The 24,562-nt window shown below is 38.3% G+C and overlaps 1 protein-coding gene across 4 annotated transcripts in view; it reads right to left on the bottom strand.

The window, feature by feature from the left end:
- Positions 1-24,562, bottom strand: part of MSRB3 (methionine sulfoxide reductase B3) — an 82,757-nt gene that overhangs the window by 19,825 nt on the left and 38,370 nt on the right. For all 4 annotated transcript variants that reach the window (XM_040062187.2, XM_058420321.1, XM_040062186.2 and 1 more), the window contains one exon: positions 15,772-15,800. In XM_040062187.2, coding sequence (XP_039918121.1) covers positions 15,772-15,800 — 29 coding nt within the window. The remainder of the gene's footprint in view (positions 1-15,771; positions 15,801-24,562) is intronic.

The raw sequence follows: 24,562 nt of genomic DNA, 5'->3' as shown, positions 1-24,562 counted from the left end.
TATTTGAATTCCTAAAATTACAAAGATTGACACTGTTCTCATCATGTTGCTTGTAGACTAAAGTTGAGTTTGCATTAAAGCCTTTTTGTTATCTCAGGTTTGCCTCAGCTTCAAGTAAGATACAGAGAAGCTAGATTTTTTTTTTTTTTTTTTCTTTATCTAATGACTTCTGTGATTTCCAACCTCTTCATTCCAGAAGAGACAGAAAGGAAAATTCTCACTAAACAAGCTTTCCTCCAAAACAGCTCTTGGGTTGACTAAAATGTTGAATTATACAAGGAGTTCATTATATGAAAGCAAAAATACTGTATTTTAATTTTTATTTTCCTCTTTCATTTTATATTTGGTACTAAAAATTGCAGATCAAAAGTTGTGCTGAAATAATTTTGAGATGAAAAAAGAAACCTTCTTCCTCAAAAGACAAGCCACTGGTCTCTCAGCTTCCACAGTCTGATGTGCTGCAGTAGACAATGTGTTAGGCATAGGTTGAATGGACAGCAAACTGCTTTTATATAAATTTAGAACACTTCTTAGTTTTCTATCTGAACTGCCTGTCTGGATCCTCCTATTTGGGGTTGATGCTGGACTCCACTTAAAATACTAATTGTTTATATTAAAGAGACAAGAGAATGTGTGATGTATTTTAACTGTCAAAAGTGTTGTGAACAGCAGCAGCTGGAAGAGGAACGTTTAATTCACTCTGTTACCCCCAAGCCTTTTAGAATCCTATATCAGCAGCTATATCTTTGTCTTGCAGGCAAAGCAAACTGGCTATGAAGGGGTGGTAGCACTGCAAAGCTTATTCTACAGGGGAAAAAACCCAAGGTGCATTCAAAAGCCATAACATTGTCACTATTACAACAAAATAGAGTATCACTAAATCTGCAACAGTATTGATGCCTCTGTGAAAACTGCATATTTTTTTGTGGAACAGTTCACACATTATGGCTTGTTTCTTGTGTTGGTTTACTCCCACTGAACTGATGCCAGAGACACGATGCCGGTAGTGATGGGAGATACCACCCGAACTATTTGCTATATGATACTCCTAAAAAAGTACTCCTCAATCTTCTGGACATGGGGACATTTTGCAAGCATATATGGGCTCAGTGGCTTGTGTGGAGCTCTGAGCAAGAATAAGTTTCTGCTCCTGCCCAACAGGGTAGACACATGCTCGGGACAGTTCCCCCACCATCACTGTTGAAACATAAGCTCTTGCTGGGACCAGCAGATTCCGAAGCAAGCATAAGGGTTGCTACTTAAGAGAGATTAATAAAGACCTTGCTAAGTATCAAGATCACATTATTTTCAACATTTATAAAAACTTCAAATTTTCAAATGCAGAAAAGCATCCAATCACATTTATACTATTTTGTGTATTTCCTTGAGAAAACCTTCTAAGTGAAACAGCAAATTAGCTGCACATGGGAAAATGATCCTTCTAGTGCCTGAAAACATTAGGTAAAGAGATGCAGGAGCTTGTGCAAACTGCTATAGTGCAGGTTTTCTTGGTTTTTCAGGCCTGACTTCTGCCATGATGGTTTGTTGGGTTTTTTTTGGTTTTGGTTTGGTTGTTGTTTTGGTTTTTTTTTTTGTTTGGGTTGGTGTGGTTTTTTTTTTGTTGTTGTTTTTTTGTTTTTTTTGTTTTTTTTTTTTTGTTTGGGTTTGGTTTGGTTTGGTTTTTTTTATATCGCATTTACAGAATGGATTTGGCACGCTTGGGAAAGGAACACAGCCTTTGTTCATCCCATCAGTCTTTCACTTGTCCAATTGCCACGGCTGTATTAGTGGGAAAAATAGACCTAACGAGGTGTAAAATAATGCTCTACATTCAAAACCAGTGCTCATTTCACTTTAACATTTACTCCAAAAGTAAATTGCTGAAACCTTGCATAAATAGTGTCAAATGAGTTTGCAAGGTATTCTAAACTTACTGAAGTAAGGATGATTAACACCTCACACACACAGTTGTTTATTTGGTCCCCTACTGCCAAAACTTGTGCCAGGAGAGCTCTGCTACGAAGCAAGAGAGGAGATGCATACAGGGCAGGCCTCACTGGAAGGATTCTTTACAAGTAAACAGTAGTTAGGCAGCAGAAACATCATCCACACCAAGACAGTAAACAAAAATAACTAAGTTGAAAAAGTGGAGGTAGAGATTTTAATCTGATTTGATGGTTTTTACACCCTATGTGTATCACTTCTCATTGTCAGCCCTTCCACTTTGTTTCTTCTGTTTATTAGATTTTTCTTACTGTACTTTCTTTCCCTTTTCACTCAAAAAAAAAGGAAACTGGGTGTTTTATCTTCCTCTCAGGCAGTGTGTTCTTGGGAATGAGAAGTCAAGGAACTGTAGCCTTGATTTGCCCTTGGAAGGAGCTGTACAGAGATTTTGTTTAGGTTTGAGAGATGAATTTGTGGCTCCTTCTTAAAGGCAAGTTGTACAAACACTCTCACCAGAGAAGGCAAAATACAAAATTTTGACAAGTGGGAAATCTTCCATTTAAAAACACCGATTTTAAAATAAAAGGAACATGAAATGCTTACCTGCTGGAAGTGAACTTTTTAATAGGGATGGCTTTCACCAAAGATGCGCTCAACACACAACAGTCGGTAACCTGCTACTCAGGAGGTCCCATGGAGGTGCATGGGAGGCTTCTGTTCTAAACAACTTCAGATACTCTGTATCCAAAGTCAAAAAGCTTTACAGGACAGACTTAGGTGTCATAGGAGAGCTGAAACCATCTATCAGCTTCTTTCCCTTCTCTTTCCCCTGCCCTCAGCTGTCTTAGTTCTGCTGCTTCCTCACTGATCACCAGCTCAGGTGCTTATCCATTTGTGGGGAGAAATTTTAATGCATTAACCTAGAAGAAAATTATTCAACTTTTTTTTCTGGGCTAACAAGCTCAATCAGTTAACTAAGAAGTTAAACAAGCATTGGAGGAAACTTGAGGGGTGGAAGTGATAAAACAGGGCAAGGAGTGCAAGGAAGACTTACTGTGATATCCCTGACTGATAAAAAAAAAATCTACTGTTAGAATAAACTAAACCTCTGAACTCAGCTTTGACACTACATCTGTGCACTAGTATCACATGAACATGATAATAAGCTGACCACACAAGCAACAGATTTGACTAGAAGGCTGCTTGAGGTCAGTGCCTTTATAATTCAAATAAGCCTGTAATCCTTCAGTTCCAAAGATCTCCCCTGTCTCAGAATTACAACAGGCAAAGAATGGGAATTAAGAGCTTAAATTACCTGGGCTGTATCTTTGCACAGTGAACAGGTAGCAGAGGATGCACTTTTCTGGAAAGAGATTGAAATACTTTTCTTTCCCTGAGCATGGTGTGAGGTCTTAAAAAAACAGATAAGAAAAACTCAAAACCTACAGTATGTCAGTTCCCAATCCCATTTTAGGTGTAACAAAGTCTAACCTTTGACACAAAGCTACTCCAGTACTGATCCAACCCTATTCAACAAACTCAGACTTTTTCTAAAATACTTCATAACTCCCCACAAGTACAATCTCTGTTTACTTAAGTTCTGAGTGGTCAAAGGGGATTTAGCAGCATTGCAACAATGGAAGTTGCGGGAACAGGGAAGGACTGGAATGCCAGAGGTTGCTGCGTCTTCCCTCTGTATCTTCCACATCTTCATGAGATTGCAACCAAAATAATATGCACTCTGGCTGCAGGGCACTCTTAGCCTTAGAAAAAATATCTGCTTTCTGTTGCCTATAAGGAAGTGTTCTAAGTCCAAACCTCCACTGAAATGTAAAGGGTGTCTAGTACCCTGATTGATTTGCAGTCACACCAAAAAAATTTTATGTGCTCTGTAAATTCTTCCATGGCATACCCATGATTATAAATGCTCATGCTGTAATTGTATCACGTCAATTTGTTCTCAATAGGATTCTTTCCTGTAAAGAAACTAGCATTAAAATACTGTCCCAATCGCTGCAGGAAGAGAACAGAGCCAGCAGCACTGTCAGTGGCTGAAAAATCACTTGGTTCCCATGCTACAAGCAACAGCCCATGAAGCAGCTCACTGAAAACCCAAACAAGCCTTGTAACTTCTGGCTTTAGAGCAAGAACTAGAGGACTTGAGGACTTCTGACCCACGTTCCAAAACGGACCTTATAAACATACTTCCCTCCCCTGCAGGCAGCTTAATGACCTGAACAGGTTGTATCTGGCATCAGTTTCAGAGCCTCACTTTCCCCCTGATTAAAACTTTTCGGTATGAAACAAGATGGTGCTTCATTGGCACAAGGCACCATCCCATTGGTGTATTTTTGAGGAAGAAGGCAGAGTAAAGAGGAGGAAGAATCCTCAGTAGCAAAACTTCCAATGTTCAACCTTTATTTTTCAGTGTTCAGCACTACTATCACTAGATGTAAGATTTGTTTCACACTGCTACTCTTAACATATTTTTTAATCTACACCCTATGAAATGTTAAGTCTAAAATACTTGCAAAACTATGGATTGTTTTCTAGAAAGGCCTGAAACAAAGCAATCACCTTTGGAGAGCTGTTTGTGCAATGACTGATCATCTCTATTGTTGGCATTCCTAGGGGTCACAGAGGGGTTCAATTGCATTGTACCAGGGCAGAACAGAAAAGAAAGACTGTCACAGCCGAATGATTGTGCAATCTAGGAAAGCGACCTGTGGCCAATTAAATGGGGCCTGAGTTTCAAGTTGATGGCAGGTTTGGAAATTTGGATTTAGTTTCTTTCTATGTAATAATAGTGCCTTAAACCAGAGTCTCAAGGTGTCTCGAAAACTTTATGAAAAATTCTTAAATTTTGTAAAAGAGTTTGACTGGAAAATTTAGAGAATTTGGATAAAAAACAAACAGCTCAACTGTTTTCCACTCTTCATTTTGCAAGCATATAGTGCAAGTCTTTTTTTGAAAGGTTGCCTTTCCAATATCAATTTATGTTAAAAAATCTAAGTGGTACATACCCTGCCCCAGTTCGATACATAGAAAAAACCCAAAATCTTTTCCTTCAGCTTGCCAGCTTAAAACAAACTTGCCTGGATACACATGTCCCCAACCTTGTTTGTATATACAAGTTTAGTCCCCAAATAAAAAATCTCTGGCTACCCCACATTCTGGGACAAATTTTAGCATCCTCTGTTTGAATATTTTACCTCTTTCTACTGTAAGAACATATAACAAAGACTTTGCATCCATCTGAATATGTAAACTGGGTGAACAGGACAAGCAACAATTTTATATATAGCTTTGTACTAGCATATCTTTCTACTCTCCCTGTGTTTAATAGTCTACTTTCCTGTGCTCATTCCACGCAACTCTTTTTCTTTTTTTTCTTCACTGATCTTTATTAGATCATTTAAATATTTGCATAAGCTTCAGTAAGTACCAGCTTGTTTCCTGAGAGGGTGACATTCTTCACTCTTGCTTTGAATGTTTTTTAAATACCTGCTATCACTGCTGTAACTGTAATAGCCCATCATTCATTAGTTCTAAAACAGACCTTCACAAATAAACTGTATCATTGAACAAAAGAGATTTGGGTGGTAAGTTTCTGTAAACACAGCCTGAATTAAAGAGTAAAACGTCTGCATAACTTAGTCTTATTCTTTACATTGCTGTGAAGATAAGACTGCATGCCCTTCATCTATTAATCTTCATGAATGCAATGAACACTCTGCCTTCTTCTTTCAGTTTCTTTAAATGTTATTAAATTTGAAGTAACACAGTCCCATCCACATATTAAAGCAGAACTGCAGACTGTAACACATTTGATTACTTAGGCATTTTAGTATTACTGTCCATGTCCTTCTGTGTGAGGTTTAACCATGGCACTGGACAAGACAGTTTAATAAAACTAAAAAAAAAACGTGCAGGAGCTATTGGCAGAGAAGCGAAAGAAATATACTGTTAGTGCTTGTACAAATTATGAGAAACTCTTTAAAGCTCAATCATTTTATGGATAAGTAGAAACATTCTCAGAGGCAAAGTACCAGGAGAAATCTCATGAGTTTGAGTTTCTGAAGTTTTCCCATAACCCTTTTCACTATGGGAAGGAGGGTAGAGGGTGCAGGGATGTACAGAGTCTCTCCATGGTCCATTGCTATCTTGATCATCTTAAGGCCCATGGGGATTTGGAGGAAAGTTCATGTCCTCACTCCCACCCAAATACAGTCAAGCTGCCTTGCCACTCTGCGTGCCATTCCAACCGGCATCCAAGTAAGAGATGACAAAGGTCTCAAACTTGGACTTGTGTATAGTCTTCACAGGAGTTGGGAAGGTGAACAGGTACCCTCTCCAGAAATAGGTGCCCAGGAAGGGACATGTCCCACCAGATAGTCTAACTGGCGTGTTGCATGTCCTGACCAGGAGTACATTCTTTGGGAAGAGACCTTACTGGTGTGAGAAAGCAAGAGGAACACAAACCCTTACATTAGTGTATCATTAAATAAATTACTTTTACAGAGACTAGAGCAAGGAAGTTAAGATTACAGTTCTGCTATGTATATTTCTTTGCTTTTTTAGGAGTGAGGCTTACTTTTTGTATGGTCTATACTGTTATGCCTAAAACCAAAGGAGTGAAAGTAGCTGCTGGCGTAGATTTCAGCATTGTGATGAGCTTCAACAGCAAAATGCCTCCTTGTTTATTCGTAGTGCCACAACAATACAGATGCAGGTATGCCCGAGATATGTTGGCATTGTGGGGCCAGGCAAGAGTCACACATGCAGATAGTAAAGAAAATAGAATGATTTTGAAAGAGAGCTCCTGTAATTCACTTCTCCACCAGTTATCAGGGTAAGTGATGACCAACATAAATTCAGTTTGCCACAGTCTTAATACTGTCATGACCTAAAGTACAGTTCTGACAGCAGTCTTTCAATCCGGTTTTTCTTACTGTACTTGAAAGGAGGGAGTGCTTTCATTCCAGTGAAACACTGTATCTTCCTCTCCTGCATTTTAAAGTTGTTTCAAGAACCCTAATGCTCTCAACACAGTACTTTATGCAGCAGACTTTTTTATTCACGAGCACACTTTTTTGCCACTCTTCCATCTAAATATGTCTTAATTGGTTTCCAGATATTCTATCGGTGCTGAGCATTGACATTTCAAATCTCATTCCTCTTTGATTCAGTATTCCTGGAACTCCATTTAAATCCCTTCTAGTGTGTGTGACAGGGAAAAAAAAAATCACTGACTGAAGGGGAGATAATAGTATAGAAGTGAGTATATGAGTGCTTTCAAAATCCATAAATCTTAAGGTAAACACTTTTAAAATAAGAATATAAACACAGGAATTCTGTTCTCACGACCACCCCCTTGAAAAGTAAGAGGTAAAACCAGAATGCTTCTGGTTTTAAATATTAATTTTTCAAAAACACACCCTTCAGTTTTTATATTTGCCTTTATTGTGTTAGCCTTCTTTAGCTTGGTTAGAGCAGTTAACAGAATAAAAGACTTTGACTTTGTAAATGTTTCTCAATATTGACTTAAAATCAGCAAAATCTCGTCCTATTAAGCTCTTCAAAAATTTCAAATGCTTTCTGAGACATGCCAAAGACCAGTTTAATATTTGGACCCTGACTAAAACTAGATTGAATATGACACAATTTTTATTCATTCTTATTATCCTTAGGCCACATCTTGAGTTAAATATTTTTCTTCCTGCCTGTGAACAGATTAACAGTGGCAAATGATCAATTTGCAAAATATTATATCAGCTTTTTCACATTTGACAATTCTTACTCATAATTCAAGAAAAAGTGATAAAAATGCAATAGTTCTCTGGGGTAACCATTACTGGCAACACATAAGCAGTTTTGGGTTTGTTTAGGAAAGGTAAGATTAAAAAAGGGAAATGAAAATGCATACAAAGAGAAACAGAACTAAAATAATCACAGCTAAACTCATCTTTCTCATGAATACACTCCACAAAACTCTGTGTACAAGAGGTTTATTGACACCCAGCAGAACTTGGGAGCAGTTATGTTGTTCTTCTCTTAAATTTATTTTTATCCTACTAAGCCTCCACAGCATCAGCCATAGAAAATGACTTGGGGGTCCCATCCACTCATCCCCAACTCTAGGTACAGCCATTCCAGTGATAATTTATTACCATCAAAGTTACGTGCCTAACTCTAAAATTGATAGGTGATTCAGTGTATCCTGGGATGATTCAGTGTATCCTGAAACAGACTTCTCCAGCAGAAGGGATCCAACTGATTTGAGATGAAGCTCAGAGGGCTATGTTAAGGTAGATAGTCACAGTTAGTTAAGATGATCCCACTCCCCCGACACGGTAATAGTTTGCATAAAATATCCCTCCAAATCCCTACCATTTCTCCACACAGGGATTGTGTGAAAGCCAGACACAACCTGATAGGGATATTATGCAGTAAATGAAAGCACCTACATTGCTGCAGCTAGTAAAGAAGAGAAAATATTAGTGCTGAATTTGGTGCTTCAGTTTTATTCACAAAAATCAAACACTGTGAATATTGATTCCCTGATCTTGATAGGCACAGTATTCGGATTACAGTATCCAGTCTAAGATTGTACAGACCATGGCTGATGAAAATGTTGGGACCACTTCTTAAAGAGCAATTGTCGGGCAAGACAACTATATATGAAACAATAAATGGAAATTCACCCCCTAGTGGAAAGCAAGGTTGCTAAGACTCCTATCCAATCACATAAGGCTACAATTCTTTCCTTTCAGAAATGCTTTCAGGTCTTATAACCAAATTCACTATTGTCTGGCATTAGACCTGATTGTGATGTCCTTACTCACATAAAACTCAGTGCAAACTGTATCTAACTTAAACTGGCAGCATTAGGCGTCATTGGTGTTTTGACTTAGGACTTAATTCTAAGCAGATGACTGTTCACATGTAAAGTGGCAGTTGCATTGGTATGACACAAACTTGTCTACCATTACATCTTAAAGGCTGTGGTTGCCACTAAATTAAGTCATTAAAAGACAAGTTAATCTTCTTTGCTTCATACTCAGATCAACACTAAAGATTGTGATGGTGATCACTGAACATTCCAGTTTGATCAAAAGCAGCTTCCATTCTTCCTTTTACTTTTAGTACTACACAACCTGAAAACAGTTTTGATAAGAGACTAAAATGTGAAACAGCAAAAGTTGACAGATTTTTCATATGGTTTCTTAATGGTAATAAAATTACAGCAGTACATCAATGAAAGAAAAACATTAAATATTTTAATCTTTATTGAATCTTCTGTCATTAATAATTATCATGTAACTAGTTTGTACAGCCTCATTTTTTTCAAATAACAGATTTATTCCAGTTTCAAGTAATATTGTATTATATCATTCTCATCATCTTGTACAAACTAGGTGTTAAGGGTTTTTTTCTCTAACAAATCCAGGGGGAAGAAATAGAAATACCTTACATCTCTTTCTTATTCAAATTCATAACCCCATAAACCATGTTAATCAAAATAGAAGATGCGCTAGTTTGGACAACATGTATGCAGCCACAAAAGATGCTGTGCTTAATGAAACATTGCCTAAAACTAAAACAGGAAAATGAACTTTATGGTAGTGAGAAAATAATGAGAACAAGAATCAACACATTGACCATAATGATCCTGTCCTGTTAAATTCATCAAGGCACACAGGCAAAAAACACCCCCATAGTCCTCTGCCTGGTGTGTGGCTGCAGCCTATCCTGTAGATAAGCTGCTGAAGTCCAAAGAGCCACCCCACACATAATGTGTGGGGGGAGTTCCTGCAGGGCACCCACTGAATGCCATGGTCTAGCTCCCTCCTCTTTCCCAGAGGCTGATGTGGCTGGCAGTGTGGTGCTTGTCCCAATCAGTTTACACAGCTCTAGATTTCCTTTGAGCTCAGTTCTGGTCACAGCAGTGCCAAACACCTCCAGATTGTCACAACTGAAATGATGCCAAGCTTTACAAGTGATACAAGAACAGGCGATAACCAGTTACCACACATCCGCATCTAGTTCCCTGAGATGTACCAGTGAGATGTCCCAGCCATCTAATACTCCAAGTCACATCATGGCATGGCCCTGAAACATTCACCAGATGGTTCAGTTTGCATCTGACTAAATGCTCATCTTGCTGCTGAACAAATACAGCAGGCCATGCTCCCCAGCCATTGCAACCCCAGCAATCTGTGTGAAGAGTTGTTAATGCCAAGAACAAAATAGCACTGACAATTTAATGACAAGATAATCTGAGCTGCTGTTCTGTTTTTGCAGTAACCGTCTCTCTGTGCCAGCTCATGCACCTTTTCAAGCATCCAAGCTGGTAATGGCCAGAAAGAAGGAAATAATTGCTTTAAGTTGAAAGAGAACCTGAAGAGGTCATTTGCCTCAACCAAAAAGCTCTGGAGCATCTCTTTTCTTCAGTGTCTCAGTTTATTTTGCCACTTTTCCCTGTTACAGATGCTGCAAGAGATCTTTTAATACTTTTGAATCAAATACTCTGATTGTAGGGTGACTGTTGAACTTGCCAACATAATTTTGTTAAGAATGCCAAATATCACTTTTCGTCCCTGTGTCTGAAACTACTTGGCCTTCCTAAGAAAAAATTAAGAACTGCTCTCACACAACCTGAGTGGAGAAACTGACATCAATAAAATTTAGGAACTTATTTCTTAATCTGTATTTAAATCTTTGATGAGTTAGATCAATGGATGTTTTTACTAAGTACTTTGCTGTCAACCTAAGGTTTCAGGGAAGTTGCATTTCTTTTGTGCTTCTCTGGTAGCAAAGGTCAATAATGTTACTTTCAAAATGCCTTTTGGTATTCATTTCTCTCTAACTTGGGCAGAGGGTTCCTTACACTCTTAACAGTTGTACTGATGACTTTCATACAATGGAACTGATGACAAGCTAGGGGAAATCACGGGTGATATTGATTTCATATTTTCCAGATTCTGTACTGCATTAGTATATAACTCTGAACTTCATATAAAGTGTTAGCCAGTTCTCTTCACAGTGTAGTTAGACAAAACAATCCTTTTCCAGCCTGAGAACCAAGGACTGCATTGCAGCTTCAGGCCCAAAAAGTATAAATAACAGCAAATTGAGGAGAGCAATCTGGGAGGATGGGACTTCACAACCTGAACCTGTAATTAGACAATTAACCCCAATATGTAAATGGACCAAAACTTATAAAAGTGTGAAAACGTGTGATCCATCATACATCTTGGGTGTAGCCTCAGCCGAACTCTTGTCCTGCCCAAGGTGTATCCTTTGAAGGCCTTTTTGAATAAATATCTACTTTATTTCTTTAACACTGTCTAAGCCTCTATTCTAGGTAGCCTCTCAAGGCATCAATACAGAGGGTTTGGAAAGCCCGTTGTAGAACATCTGGAAATGTAGCCAAGAGGAATTTGTGAGAGGGAAACATCTGATCACCTCCAACCTTATAATTTTGTTCATCTCTTCTCTAGCACCTGTGCTGAATCATGTAGCCTTGCAAGTTGGTACATTGTAGTGACCACATTAAAGGAAAGAAACCAGTAAACACAAGAGGTGAGAAAGGAAAGGACGGGAACCCTGATGGGGTGGCAGTATCGTGCAGTGCTGAAGACATGGGGATACACTCACTCTGGTGGAAAATGCAATGTGCAGAGAGAAGAAATGACCTTCAGAATCACTGGCTGACACTGTGAATCCAGACAAGGCAGGCAAAAGAAATTCCAAGAACTGTTGGGGTCTCCTTGACTTGCTTTGTATTTGATTGCTGATGCAGCAGGAATCCAACAAAAGCTCATGTTTAGCTTTCCCTCAGGACAGCCTCTAGGTGCATGGCAGCTATTATAGCTTAATTCCTAATACTAATTGGAATGTTTCCAAAGTATTGATGCCAACAGTGACATAAAATCACATACTTTATCTTTCCATTTCATTTGATATGTAGAAGCAGGGAGACAGAAGAACAGGTTTTGGAGGTACATCTCTTTTTTTGAGAGAAGTGTGAAGCTGGCACAGCAGACGATGGACACAGCTGAAGGCACTGTGTGTCTTTGGGCACTCTTTTTCTTCAGTGCACAAATGTTTCTACAGCATGGTGCTTCCCTGACTGTCCCTTTTGCACCCTGCGCTCTCTGACTTTCTACGTTCCATGGTCTGAGTGACAGGTATATAGAAAAGACTCCACTGGAGTCCTTGCATATCATCAATGAATTTGTCCTTTCTTTTTAACACAGAAAAAACTGATTTTTTTTTTGCCCGTGATTTCACTATGAACTCTCTAACTTGAATATCACGCCTCACCTCCACAGTGACGTGCAGGATGCCACAAATATTACATGAGATGCCCCAGGAAAACTCCAGCCTCCCCAGTAGGCAGCAGGAAATTCACCATTACCATTCCCTGGTGAATAGCGGGCATGCTTAGACGGTTGTTTGCATTTTCTTGGCTTATTTTTACTATTAGTAAGCTGGGATTTAAAGTGTTCTGCAACAGCTTTTGAGACCTACAGTTTCTTCCTGTTATGAAACAGCACCCTGAAGACCTATTTTACTCTAAATTATAAAAAGCAAAAAATCTATTTATCACTCATCAAATGAATTCTATTAATTATTCCAATATAATTCTTATATTCTTAAATTCTGAAAATTTCTAAACAAGCACATAGCACAACAAGCATTTTAGACACTTACAAAAAGTGATAATAACAACAAAATTGTTTCATCTGTGGTTTTTTGTGGTTTACTTTGTTCTTTAATGAATTGTGAGAAAAAAAAAACAAAACATTTTTTCCTACAACCTGTTTTGCTTTCAAGTACTTTGTTAGGAAAAAATCTATTTTAAGTACCAGCAGAATTCATCATGACAGGAAAGCAAAATTGGTTCATTTATAAGAGCTTCTAACAGCGTGAAGCTAACCCCATGGTCTCTGAGACAGAAATTCTGCCAGCTATAGACTTATGAAGAATCAGCAGAGAAAAAGAAGTTTCTCAGGTGGAACTGTTAGTCATGATATGAAAAATGTTGTCCCCTACAGATGTTATAGTTATTTATATGAAAAATCCCAGTCATCACTGTAGGAAATTTGCAGCCTCCTTTTAAGTTAATGCTCAAGTTCCAATTAATCTTATTTTGACAATGTTTGTCTAATATTTCAGTGTTGAACAACATTTCCAGGGTTACATCTGCAGTGAGCCTACTGGGTACTTTAAAAGATGTGTTTCTGACTTTGTACTTGCTTCAGAAAGAATTCTTTTAATTCTCCAATGCTTCACAAATATTTCTCAGAAAGACAAGTATAATAAGCATTGATAAATGTTTATTAAGGGCACATCTAGACTTGCAAGTTAATTGGAATTAACACTGGGGTTAATCTAGAGCAAGCAATAGTTGTGGAACAACTCCCTGGGGAAAAAAATATGTATTCTATAATAAAATTACCTCATTCTCACATTCAACACTTGAATTGTTTTGAGTAACGTAAGGTAAATGAGAACAAAGCATGTTTGTTCCAGTTTGTGGGATCATTACTTTACTTAAGAATGACAGTCTAGGGAATTCAAATGAAAATGAGGGATATGAAAATACTTTAAAGTGTCTCCAAGAAACTTGAGGTTGCATAAATACAGACTCAGATGCCAGCAGCCCTTTTTAAACCAACACTATATTGACACTTTTCAAAGGTCTGTGTAATGCAGAACAAGGTGCTACATAGGGCACTGCACCCCCACACAAAAGAAGGGGTTTTTTACAAGGATGCCATTGCCAATGCACCTTGAGTGAACAGGATGCATTCACTCAGTGGGAGATCTGGGATTATTGTCTGGTTTGGCCAAGTTATAGCAAATGCTTTGGTAGGTAGACAAAAACCAGTGATATTTTATTTGGGTGGAAGATGTTGAGTTGATATTGCCTCTATCTTTACTTCTCCTCTGCTCTTATGAAAGAGAAACTTAGTCCTTGTGCCATCTGACTGTCATGAACAGCTTCTTGGTGGAAGAAATGAGTGCTCTCCCTATAAAGAAAAGGCAGCTGTACCTCTCACAATGATAAGGCGGTTTTCAGCCTTGGTGTTGCTTGGTTTTAACACCTACCTTTGGTTGTTAGCCAAAACCTGTTCCAAAAGACAGCACTGATGAGACCTAGGCATTAAACCTTAGTAATTCTCAGTTCCAAGTACAGTGTTTGGGGCAAAGATTAAAATGAGACCAGGAGCCCAGGGCAGAAAGGCCTGGTGACATGTACTGAGCAGGCCCACACCACAGCTGCAATAGTGCCAAACTTTTACTGCCACCCTAGGAAAAGCCATGCTCCTGCCTTTGCTGCCAGGGGAGCAGCAGGCAGAATAGTGCACCTAACAGGAGAACTGCTTCAAAAGAGAGTCAGAAAACTACTTGTAGCTTAAGTCACGAGGCAAATTGAAGCCCTGCAGAGAGCATTTTCCCTTCAACAGAAGAGCAGATGTGACATTCTGCTCCACACTCTAGTTTTGCTCACTGCACTAAAATAAAGGGGGTAATGGCAGAAAATGTGTGAAGCTATCTCCCATGCAATCCATGTTTTGTCAAGATCCAATAAACAATCTTAGTAGAGAGTTTATTCAAGAAATATTTAAAGCAAGTAACTTCAAACTCCCAGACTAAAATCATAATAGGAGCAAGATGACGCAAGTATACAAGATGTAGGCATTGGCTATTTAAATGCTTCCTGCTGTAGATTTCACTCTCATATAGTTCCAAAGATAAAATCTAATGTGGAAAGAAAAAGCAACATAATGCCTCACATTTCAAACCCAAATCATGTTGTAACTTGGATAAAAGGAAACGTGCTATTTCATAAACACCTGACAAATATATATTCTAAAATTCATAACATTATAAGCAATTATAATCACTGCATTAAGCAAACTATATAGAAGATAACATTGGCTTAAATCTAAAATTGCCATAATAATATCAGGTTTCCTGTTTGAAACAGACTTTTTCATCTTAACAAAAAATGTATTTTGAATTACCTTTTCAGGAAATTGATATTTCACCTAGCTTCAGGACAATAGCCCATCATTAATTTATTATTGTTTAACTTTAAGGAACAGCTAGGAATAGTTAACTGAATAAGTAAGTCTGGTATTAGGTTATCTGTTTTTTCCTCCAACTTCTCCCCTGTTTGCTGTCCCATGTTTTTTGTCTTGTTAGATACACATTAGCCTGTTAGACTGACCTTCACTTCCCTCCCAAAGCCTACAACACATTACAGCTCTTTAAAAAGACATCTTGGGAGAGACTGCCTTTTGGTAATCCTCCTCAGCTGAGCTCCACAGACTGGTCTGGCATGCATTGTGTACCTGCATCTGTCATGAGAATTTGATGACAAATCATGTGTTTCCTGACAGATAGGCTGCACTGACCTCCAATTCCCATGAAATGTTTTTGTCCACCAGGCAGAAAAACACTCTCTTCTATTGGAGTGATCATTTTCAAACTTCAATCCTCCATTTGCTTTAGTCTGTATTATCATTTATTTGTATTATAATTTTTTTGGTTCAATTAAAGCCTGTTGCAAGATATATCTTCCCAATCATCTTTTGGGAAAATGTAAAGAGACCAGAACTAATGAAAGGAATGAAAGCAAATATTTCACAGTAACAATGCTGTTTTCAGAGGGTGAGAAATGAGGATCCTTTTTAAGGCTGACCTACCCCAGTTTGTTTAAAACTAAACTGAACTTGAACTGATAAACTACTCTTTTGAGATTAACCTGAATAGTGTACATTCAGTAAAACACTGTAAATGTAAACATACCTGAGTTAGAGTCAAACTTTGTTTCTGACCTGAAAAAGAAAATAAAAAGATCGTAAGTTACAAGAACTGCTTTATGCTATAAAAGCCATTTGTCAGACTGATCCCTCCAACAAATACCATCTTTAACCAGACTAACTCTGTACATTAACATTTAATGCATTCAATGGCATTTGAACCCAAATAATAACCATTATCATTAATATTTTTCTGTTTTCTATGCTGTAGAGTTACAAAGAAGACATTTTAAAAGACAAATCACTAAATGAAAAAAACAAAATATAAATTTAAACCAGGATTAAATTATATACTGTGGTGAATCGTAGCATACAGTTGTTTGTATGAATTAAATAGTTTTCATTCATTTTCATTTTTGAAAAGTCATTAAGAGGATTTAATTAATTCATGAATGTTTCCAATCCATTTTTGAAGCAGATACCGCTTCATTGATGTCATATGTATTGTATCCAATGATCTGTACTTAATTGTGCAACATCCTAGGAGGTTTTTGTTAGTGTGTGTCTTCAATTTACTCATTCTGCACATAGGAGTAAGTGGTTTGATTTTCTTAAATGTGGAAAGTGGGGGGGGAGGGGCGGGAGGGTGAAGGGGAGAGAGGAAGGGAGCCAGACAGAAATTTTAACTTGTTTTAAAGTCTTTGCAAAAAGACAATGATGTGTGCATTATGCACCATTAGCTTTGGTCGCGCACTGCAGATTTTTCCCTCCCTAACAAGTAGTGTTTTCTTCTAAGGGCTTAACACTTAGCAAATGAACCCTATAACCTGTATATTTAATAAAAGGAAGAAAAAATTAGCCCTTGTGGGAACATCATGTTTCAGATATCAGTTAATAATACTTGTAAATGTAGAAGCCTTTGAAGGTCTCAATTCAACTGTGGGAAAACTTAAGTTAGGTAATTACTCAAGATGCTGCTGATATGCTGTCAAGCAGAATTAACCCTATGACTAGGGCTATCTACACAATCTGCTACAAGACAGCATTGTCTATATTGAGCTCTCAAACCAATTAACGGGCATGTTCCAATCAGATTTATATCACCCACTAACAATCAGTTGTACACATGGTCATGGCTGTCACAGCAGGACACAAGGTCTGATCAGCAGGAGATCTGTTAAAGCATGTTACGTTGGCAGGAAAATGCATTTCCCCAGAAATTCTAAGAAGGAAGTACCATGTTGGAACCTTGTACATTGCATCAAGAAAAGGATGTATTTTGGGAAGTTACAGTCCTTCTTTTTTCAGAAACAAATGGGTGGAGCTGAAAAACTAACTGCAGGTTTATTTTCAACTTTTATTTTACAAGCTTGTTCATGCCATTACATGGAGATGTCTTTTACATGCACTCTACATTTTTATATAACCTGCATTGTAATTGTATACCAAATTTCTATGCTACAGCAAATAAATATAAAGCCAATCATAATTTTAAAAATTAACAGGTTCACACTATTAAAGTCATCAGAAAAGAAACAACTCTCTTCTCCCATCCTGCTCATTCTGCACCTTCCTCCAGTGCTCACAATACTTTGTCTTAAATAAAACTCTCAGGAGATGAAAACGTGAAAGGGAAAAGACATATCTTCATAATTAATATTTTTAAAGTACCAGTAAAAGCACTGAACAAAGAAAGCATGTTGCTGACATGCCTTCACAAATATCAGCACCAGTAACTGCCCAGGGCACCAGCCCATGCTCAGCTTGGCAGTATAATTCAGTTGGCATTTACACCAGCAGGATGAAGTCCCCACCCTGTGAAATGTGGTAACCTGGGGGAAATTCCACTGGGTTACAATTAAAGCCACTTAGTCAGTGTTTTATTTACAATATTCTCCTCAAGCTGCTGTATACTTGCCTACACTCTTCCCTCTTGCTCATCACTGTATCAGCAACACCTCACTCCCTGCATAGTCACAATGTGCGAATCTTACCCTCAGCATCTATTTATCTGCACAATCAACTTCTTGTTGTCTAAATTCTATATACTCCCTATTAGTTGGTCAAACAGAGCTCCTGCTTCTCAGCCTGAATGGCTTGTTATGGACATATACACTGCAACTTGTGGCTTCAACAAACTGGCCCAGGGGCCAAGGTGGCAGAGCGAGTGTGGGGAGGAGGATCACAAGGGTCACTGGGCACCATGATGAGTACCAAAGCTCCAAACAATCATAAATTACTGGACAACACATCAGAAAACTGATATGAGGGTGATAAATGAATCAAACTTTGTCTGGCAACAGCAGAATAGCTATGAAAGAAAACACAACGTGGGAGGTAGTACTAGGAGCCATCAAGAGCAAGAGGGTCACCTATGTTATGGTCATGATTTCCCCTTGGGAAAATGATGTAAAATTTAGGATACAGTATTACAGAAACTGTTAGAAAGCTTAGTAAGGCACAGAAAATTGGAGGAAAATAATGAAGCCTGTTTGGCATTGTAAATAAGCAACAAGTGGCAGACGTGAGAGAAGCACTCTGTAAGAACACAAAGTCACCTTGGCTACTTGAAGGAATGACAAAGCTTACAGCAAATTTTAATGGAAGCAGCATTTTTGCCTTCTTCCGGGATTTTTATCTGCTTCTCAAGAGCACGTTAGACAAAAGTGTCAGAAACTAATTGCACATAGGTGTTAAAAACGCTTAACTAAAATATGGTCATTAAATAGGATAAAATTAAATACTGAAAGTAAATTCCAAAGGGATGTTCTGCTATGCACAAAAATATGCACTCTGACTCCTTTATACTTTTAAAACTACATTAACTAGATGGAAAAAAACTCTTCAGTACATTGATTGTTATCATAGTACATACTCTGATATGCAACATAAGCATCCTACCAGATGAGATGCACCTTTCAGAGCCAGGTCCTGACTGTACAACTTGTCTTTTATCATTTACCACAACAAGAGGGGAACAACCCAACACCATGCTCTACCCTCCCACCCCCAAATGAACAGATATAGCTTTCTGCATATTTTCTCTGCTTCTCTCTCCTACATAGGAGTATTCTGAAAGCCAGGTAATAATTCATAAATATCTTTGGAAAGGAGTCTATATGCATAAAGGGAACAAGAGGATTTTTATAAAGTGATTTTCATTTCCAAACTCGATATGGCTCAAATACACACAACACACATGGCAATACAAATGTCAAGTATGGTCAGCTACCAACACACCATGTGCTAGGAAATAGTGAGCTACTGGAAAAATTTAGCTAAGCACAAGCTGCTGCAATACTTGTAAAGATCCCGGGATTAATTAAGTCAAACACAAACAAGAGAATATATCATGGTCATTTTATCTGTACTGCAAAGAGGTGCAGGGTTTCAACCTCTTTCTTTTAAAAGACATCATCTATCAGATCTTCAGACTGCCAAGTACTAAGAAAGAGAGAGAAACACAGTTATGATAATCATCATGTATTCCTATAGTCTGAATTTTAAACGGCTGCCTTCTTAAGTATGACTAAACTGCAGTTGTTCTGTGCCACATATAGTGTCAACAGACACACTACAGCTGAAGTTAGCACAGATCTGCTACTTGCCAAGGAAGCAGGCCTTTTGTCAAATAGAGTGGAAAGAGTACTTACTGCAGAACCTCTGCTGTTGTCTCACAACTGCCTTTCCTTTTACCTTTCGTGATGAAGTATTTAACAGGTTTGTGTAGGTTTTGTTGGGGGAACATGGTGAACAGCCTTTGGAAGTCCCACAACTCTCTCAGAAAGTACTCTGCTGTTCTGATTCTTGCATTTTAACATGGAAGAAGTCATTTATTGCTCTTGTTTTATTAGGCCTTTGCATTAGCAGTTTATACTAGGCTGTTCCTTTGCAAGGCTGTGCTTCAAAGGTGCTAAACAGAACATTGGTAGGGGCAGACATTCAACATACTATTTGTCTCTGGAAAGGACTTTGATAAAGATCTGTTACAGTCATAAAGATGAAGTGTCTTCAGTATATCTTAATTTTCAAATATTTTTATTCCATATTGGCAAGGGCAGTTTGCTGAAGAGATGATGGTCTAGCAGGCTCCTGATGCAGTCCAAGCCAACCCATGTCCTGGTCCAGGTGACTGAGCAGAATACAATCAATCCTCTCTCTTTTGTTTGCCTCCCAGTGGTCCAGAAAATACCTAGCTGCAGTATCAGTGTTCCTACTACAGCATTGCTAGCAAGGCCAGGACAGTAGTGTTCAGTTGTGAACACATCGCTGGACACTGCGTTGGTCCTTATCATGCTGATAAGAAGCCTAGACAGGACGTAGGCAAACTGCAAGGGAGGCTCAGGCCAGGGACCATTCCCCAGAAGCAGAATGAACCAGGCCACTCTGTTTCAGAGCAGAGGAATTGATGTTGAAAACAAAAGCCATGTCTTGTCATGTGCCTTTCAGGCCAGAGAAGGGACTTCTGTCCATTTTATATGGAAGTATAGACATAATCCTTCTGAAAATGCAAACCATTACCTGGAAAGTGTCACTGATCATACTCATGAGGTAAAGCTCCAAATAGCTTCTGGAAGCTTCTGAAAGTCAAGCTTTCAGAAAGAAAAATACAGCAGTATTCCAATATAAAAATTAATACCTGATGTAACTACTTAGGAATTTATAAGACCCACACCATCAGGGAATTTGAGAAGTCCCCAGGTTCTTAAGAATCAAGCAGAAAGAGCAAAGCTGGGCTTGCTGATGCATTGTGGCCAGGGCACAGATCTTGTGGTGTCTCAGGCAGCAAAACTACTTACAGATACTTCCCAGAACTGAACATCCCTAATGCCTGTCTCTCTTCAACTCTCATGTGAGTTCTCAGTTATAATACAACCACATATATTACTTACAGTAATATTATCCACTATAATCTAGTAATATAGTTGAACTTTTGTTCAGGTCTCCTCAAAGAGAGCTTGAATATGTTCTCTCTCCTGATTTTCTTATTGCTTTAAAGACTTAATATCTTTGAGGTTTAATAACTACTTCCCTGAAAAATTTGGCTGAAAATGGCAAATAGATTAAATGATACAGTTTTATTACTACAAAAGCATTGACATGGAGTCAGCATTATGCTGTATTATTAGTTCCTTAATTAGCCTGGTTAAAGAAAAAAAATCACTGTTGAAGGATGATGTGATTATTTCTGTTCTGCATATTGATGAAAAGCCAAATTCAAAATTATCATTTTAACATCAGAGATTTATTTCAGTGGGACAATACCTTTAAGATCATTGAGTCCAACCATTAATCAAGCACTGCCAAGTCCACCACTAAACTGTGTTTCTAAGTGCCACACCTACAAGTCTTTATATACCTCCAGTAATGGTGAAAAGTAGTCTCTGGGTGAGTTCTGTCCAGAGAGACAGAATGTCTTTAACATGAGAGCTATAAACAGATAAATATAGAAATATGTACCTTTTGTAGTCATAATCCATAACAATCCATCCTATCTGACTTTTACTTGAGGTATATACGTACACGTAGTAAAGCATAAAGTAGGTTAAAACCAGCTGAAAATTACTTCTTCCAAGCAGAAAGACTGATGTACAGTCAATACAAAGCAGTGTAAATTTCAATCAAGGAAAAAAATATGTATCAGACTTAAAAGTTTACAAAGAGTACATTGTACTTTTACACTGAAAACAGCAATGAAATTCATACTAGAATCAGTATTTTTACAAGGATGGTGGAATCAGAATCTAACCAAGGATCATCTCCTGTATTCAGCACTGGTGAGGCTGCATCTCCTCTTCAGTTTTGGGCCCCTCACAAGAAGGACATTGAGGTGCTGTAGTGTGTCCAGAGAAGGATAAGGATGCTGGTGAAAGATCTGAAGCACAGAAATGATGCTCAGGGAAGACTCTATCAGTCTCTACATCTACCTGAAAGAAGGGTGCAGCCAAGTGGGTGTTGAGCTCTTCTCCCAAGTAACAAGCAACAGAATGAGAGGAAATGGCTTCAAGTTGTACCAGAGAAGGTTTAGATTGGGCATTAGTAAAATTTCATAATGGAAAGCATTGTCAAGCACTGGAAAAGACTGCCCAGGGAAGTGTTTGGGTCACCATGCCAGAAATTATTTAAAAGATGTGTAGATGTGGCACTTGGAAACATGGTTTAGTGGTGGGCTTGGCAGTGCTGGGTGAACAGTTGGACCCAATGATCTTAAAAGTATTTTCCAGCCTAGACAATTTGTTGATTCCTACACTGGTAAGAACAACAAATGTTATTAAGTAGAAGCTGCTGTGTTTGACAGTCTTTTAAGGAAGCTAAGAGACAGATGAAATTGCTCAAGTAGTTCTCTTGAATCTTACTAGAGAAATCATATTATTGATTGTTGTGGTTCTTTAGAGAGACCCAGATGACTGCCGATGGCAAAAGGAAAGAGCCTGCTCTTGGTCCAGGGGGGAAATTATCACTTTATTTGGTCCAGAGCTAGTTTTAGTTCCTTTCCCGGCCCCGCTGGTGCTAGAGTCACCCTAGCCCCGCCCGTCCTGGGGCTTTTTCCCCGGGGGGACGGGCCTAGAGGCAGGGACAAGCCACTACTCAATCAGGGATAAGGTGGGAGTGGAACAGAGTTGGGTTACATTCCAGTGTGGGGGATGGGCACTGCTGAGCAGGGACAAACCAGGTGGTACAGTTTCCAAGGGGAACAGGGGAAACATTACAAATCAAATATAACACAATATAAACCCAATTAATGCATTACAACATTTGATGTCATATGGTCTCTCCTAGACTGATAACCAGTGCTGATTTTTCATATGCCTTCCTCAAAGAATATAAACGTCAGTAAGATAGCTTAAAGACCATTCATTAAGCATGCAGCACTGGTGCAAGGAAATTCCTTGTAGCTTGATGACTGAAATCCTTCCTTGTCTTGTGAAGGCAAGTGTGGTACTATGTTAATGGTATAATAACATTATCCAGCTACTCTTTCATTTTCTCTTGATTAAGATGCCTGAGAGATATTGTGAAGACCTGACATCTCAACAAAAATCAAATGAAAACATAACATAGATAAGGCTGTTGCTATGTCTGCTCGTGCATGTTCAGAAGAATGAAGAGTGTTGGCCAACATCATTACCAAGAATTCCTTCCAGGAAGCAATAAAGACAGCAGTGGGTGTTTTACGAAGACTTGGTAATTTAGTCTTTGGTCCTAAAAATTGGAAACTGACAAAACCACAATATTTCTTTTTTAAAGGAAATCATTCTCCCAGGCTTCCCAGTTCCTATCTATACCACATCTTTCTCACAGTCCTGTATATGGTAAAGGACATGACCATGCTTTCTTAAATATAGAATAGATTCTTTCTTATGGTAGTAGCACGAGTCATGGATTTCACTCAGGTCCATTTTAACTTCCTGTTTCCACGGCCATGGGCAGAATGGTATTTTTGCATAATGTATAAGAAAATGCCTTGAAAAATTAGAGCAGGTACAACCTTGGAAATACATTTGGCCCTTAGAAAATACTGAGGACTTGGGTGGCATAGGTGGCTCTTTGTGAACTGATATAGCAAAACACAACTTTGCTGTGGAGACCGTCCAGCCATGATAAATGTGACTAAAAATACAATTAACACAAGCAGGTATGGTTGATAAGGACTTCTTCTTTGGTTTATTAGTTTTCTATCAGATCCAAGTTCTGCATTGAGACATGCTCCAGCCACACCAGGTGAGGTCCAGTGAAGAGAAAGCCGTGAAAAAAACACCCTAGGGAAAGGTGGGGGCAGCAGGGCTCCTTCTTTTAGCATAAGCCTACAGCTAGATTGGAGTTAGTGTAACACAAAACTGCATAAGGACTGGATTGCAGAAAAGGAGGTTCTTGGGATTGATTTCTTGGCTCTCTCATTTATTAGTTTCTTTAGGCAGCTGTACTGGGATGTAGGAGACTGCCTGGCTTAAAAGTTCAGAGATGGAATAATAAGATTCAATAGCATGATTATGCATTTTATGTGTGAGGCACCTTTGATTGTGGAAAAAGTTAAAGCATGTTTTCCATAAAGCTTGGGAGGTTTCTCATAACACTAGCACAAGTAGGTGGATGAAGAGATGTGACATTCCTAATTGTTTTTTTTATCTTCCATGTGATAGAGTCAAAGTTCTATTTTAAAGACTTACCAAAAAACAGGTCTTTCATCTGGAGTGTAAAATTCATGTGTTCCCTGACCTCGTGTGTCACATGGTAATGAAACAACGTAAATCAGAAATGTTAAAGTTGAAGTTTGTTAATATTACTGCTGAAGCTCCACTCTCTTTCCTAGTTAAACTGACAGGTTCATAGTCCAAATATATATATTTACAGATTAAAATGACATAAGGACAAAAAAAAATTAATGGACATCAATGATAAACAAATGTAAATGCAAGTTTCAGATGACTATTTGGAAATTAGAAAAAAAAAAACCCACCAAAAAAATCCCATGCCACCACAAAAAATTACTTACATTTTAAATGGGGCAATAGACTTTCTTTATATTGTACTCCCATCTTACTCCTAAGGAAATTCTTCAGTGATTTACATTCTATGGGGAAAATGTAGCAAAAAGCATACATTTTGCATTCTCTTATCTATGTTTTCTTCTCACTTTTTTTAGCTATCTGGGTTAAATCAGCAACCAAGATTCAGAAATCTATCTTCCTTGGTTGAGGAAGACATCATATACTGATACTTTGAGGTCAATAAACAAAAGAAGATGGACTCCTACTGGCTTCTGCATTTTTTCTGCATTTTTCTGCATTTACTTCAGTTGTTCTGAAGTAACTGTTGCCAGTTACTTCAGAACAACT

Source organism: Hirundo rustica, chromosome 4 (assembly GCF_015227805.2).
Source record: "Hirundo rustica isolate bHirRus1 chromosome 4, bHirRus1.pri.v3, whole genome shotgun sequence".
NCBI classification, from domain to species: domain Eukaryota; kingdom Metazoa; phylum Chordata; class Aves; order Passeriformes; family Hirundinidae; genus Hirundo; species Hirundo rustica.
This window is presented reverse-complemented; position numbering and strand designations above follow the sequence as displayed.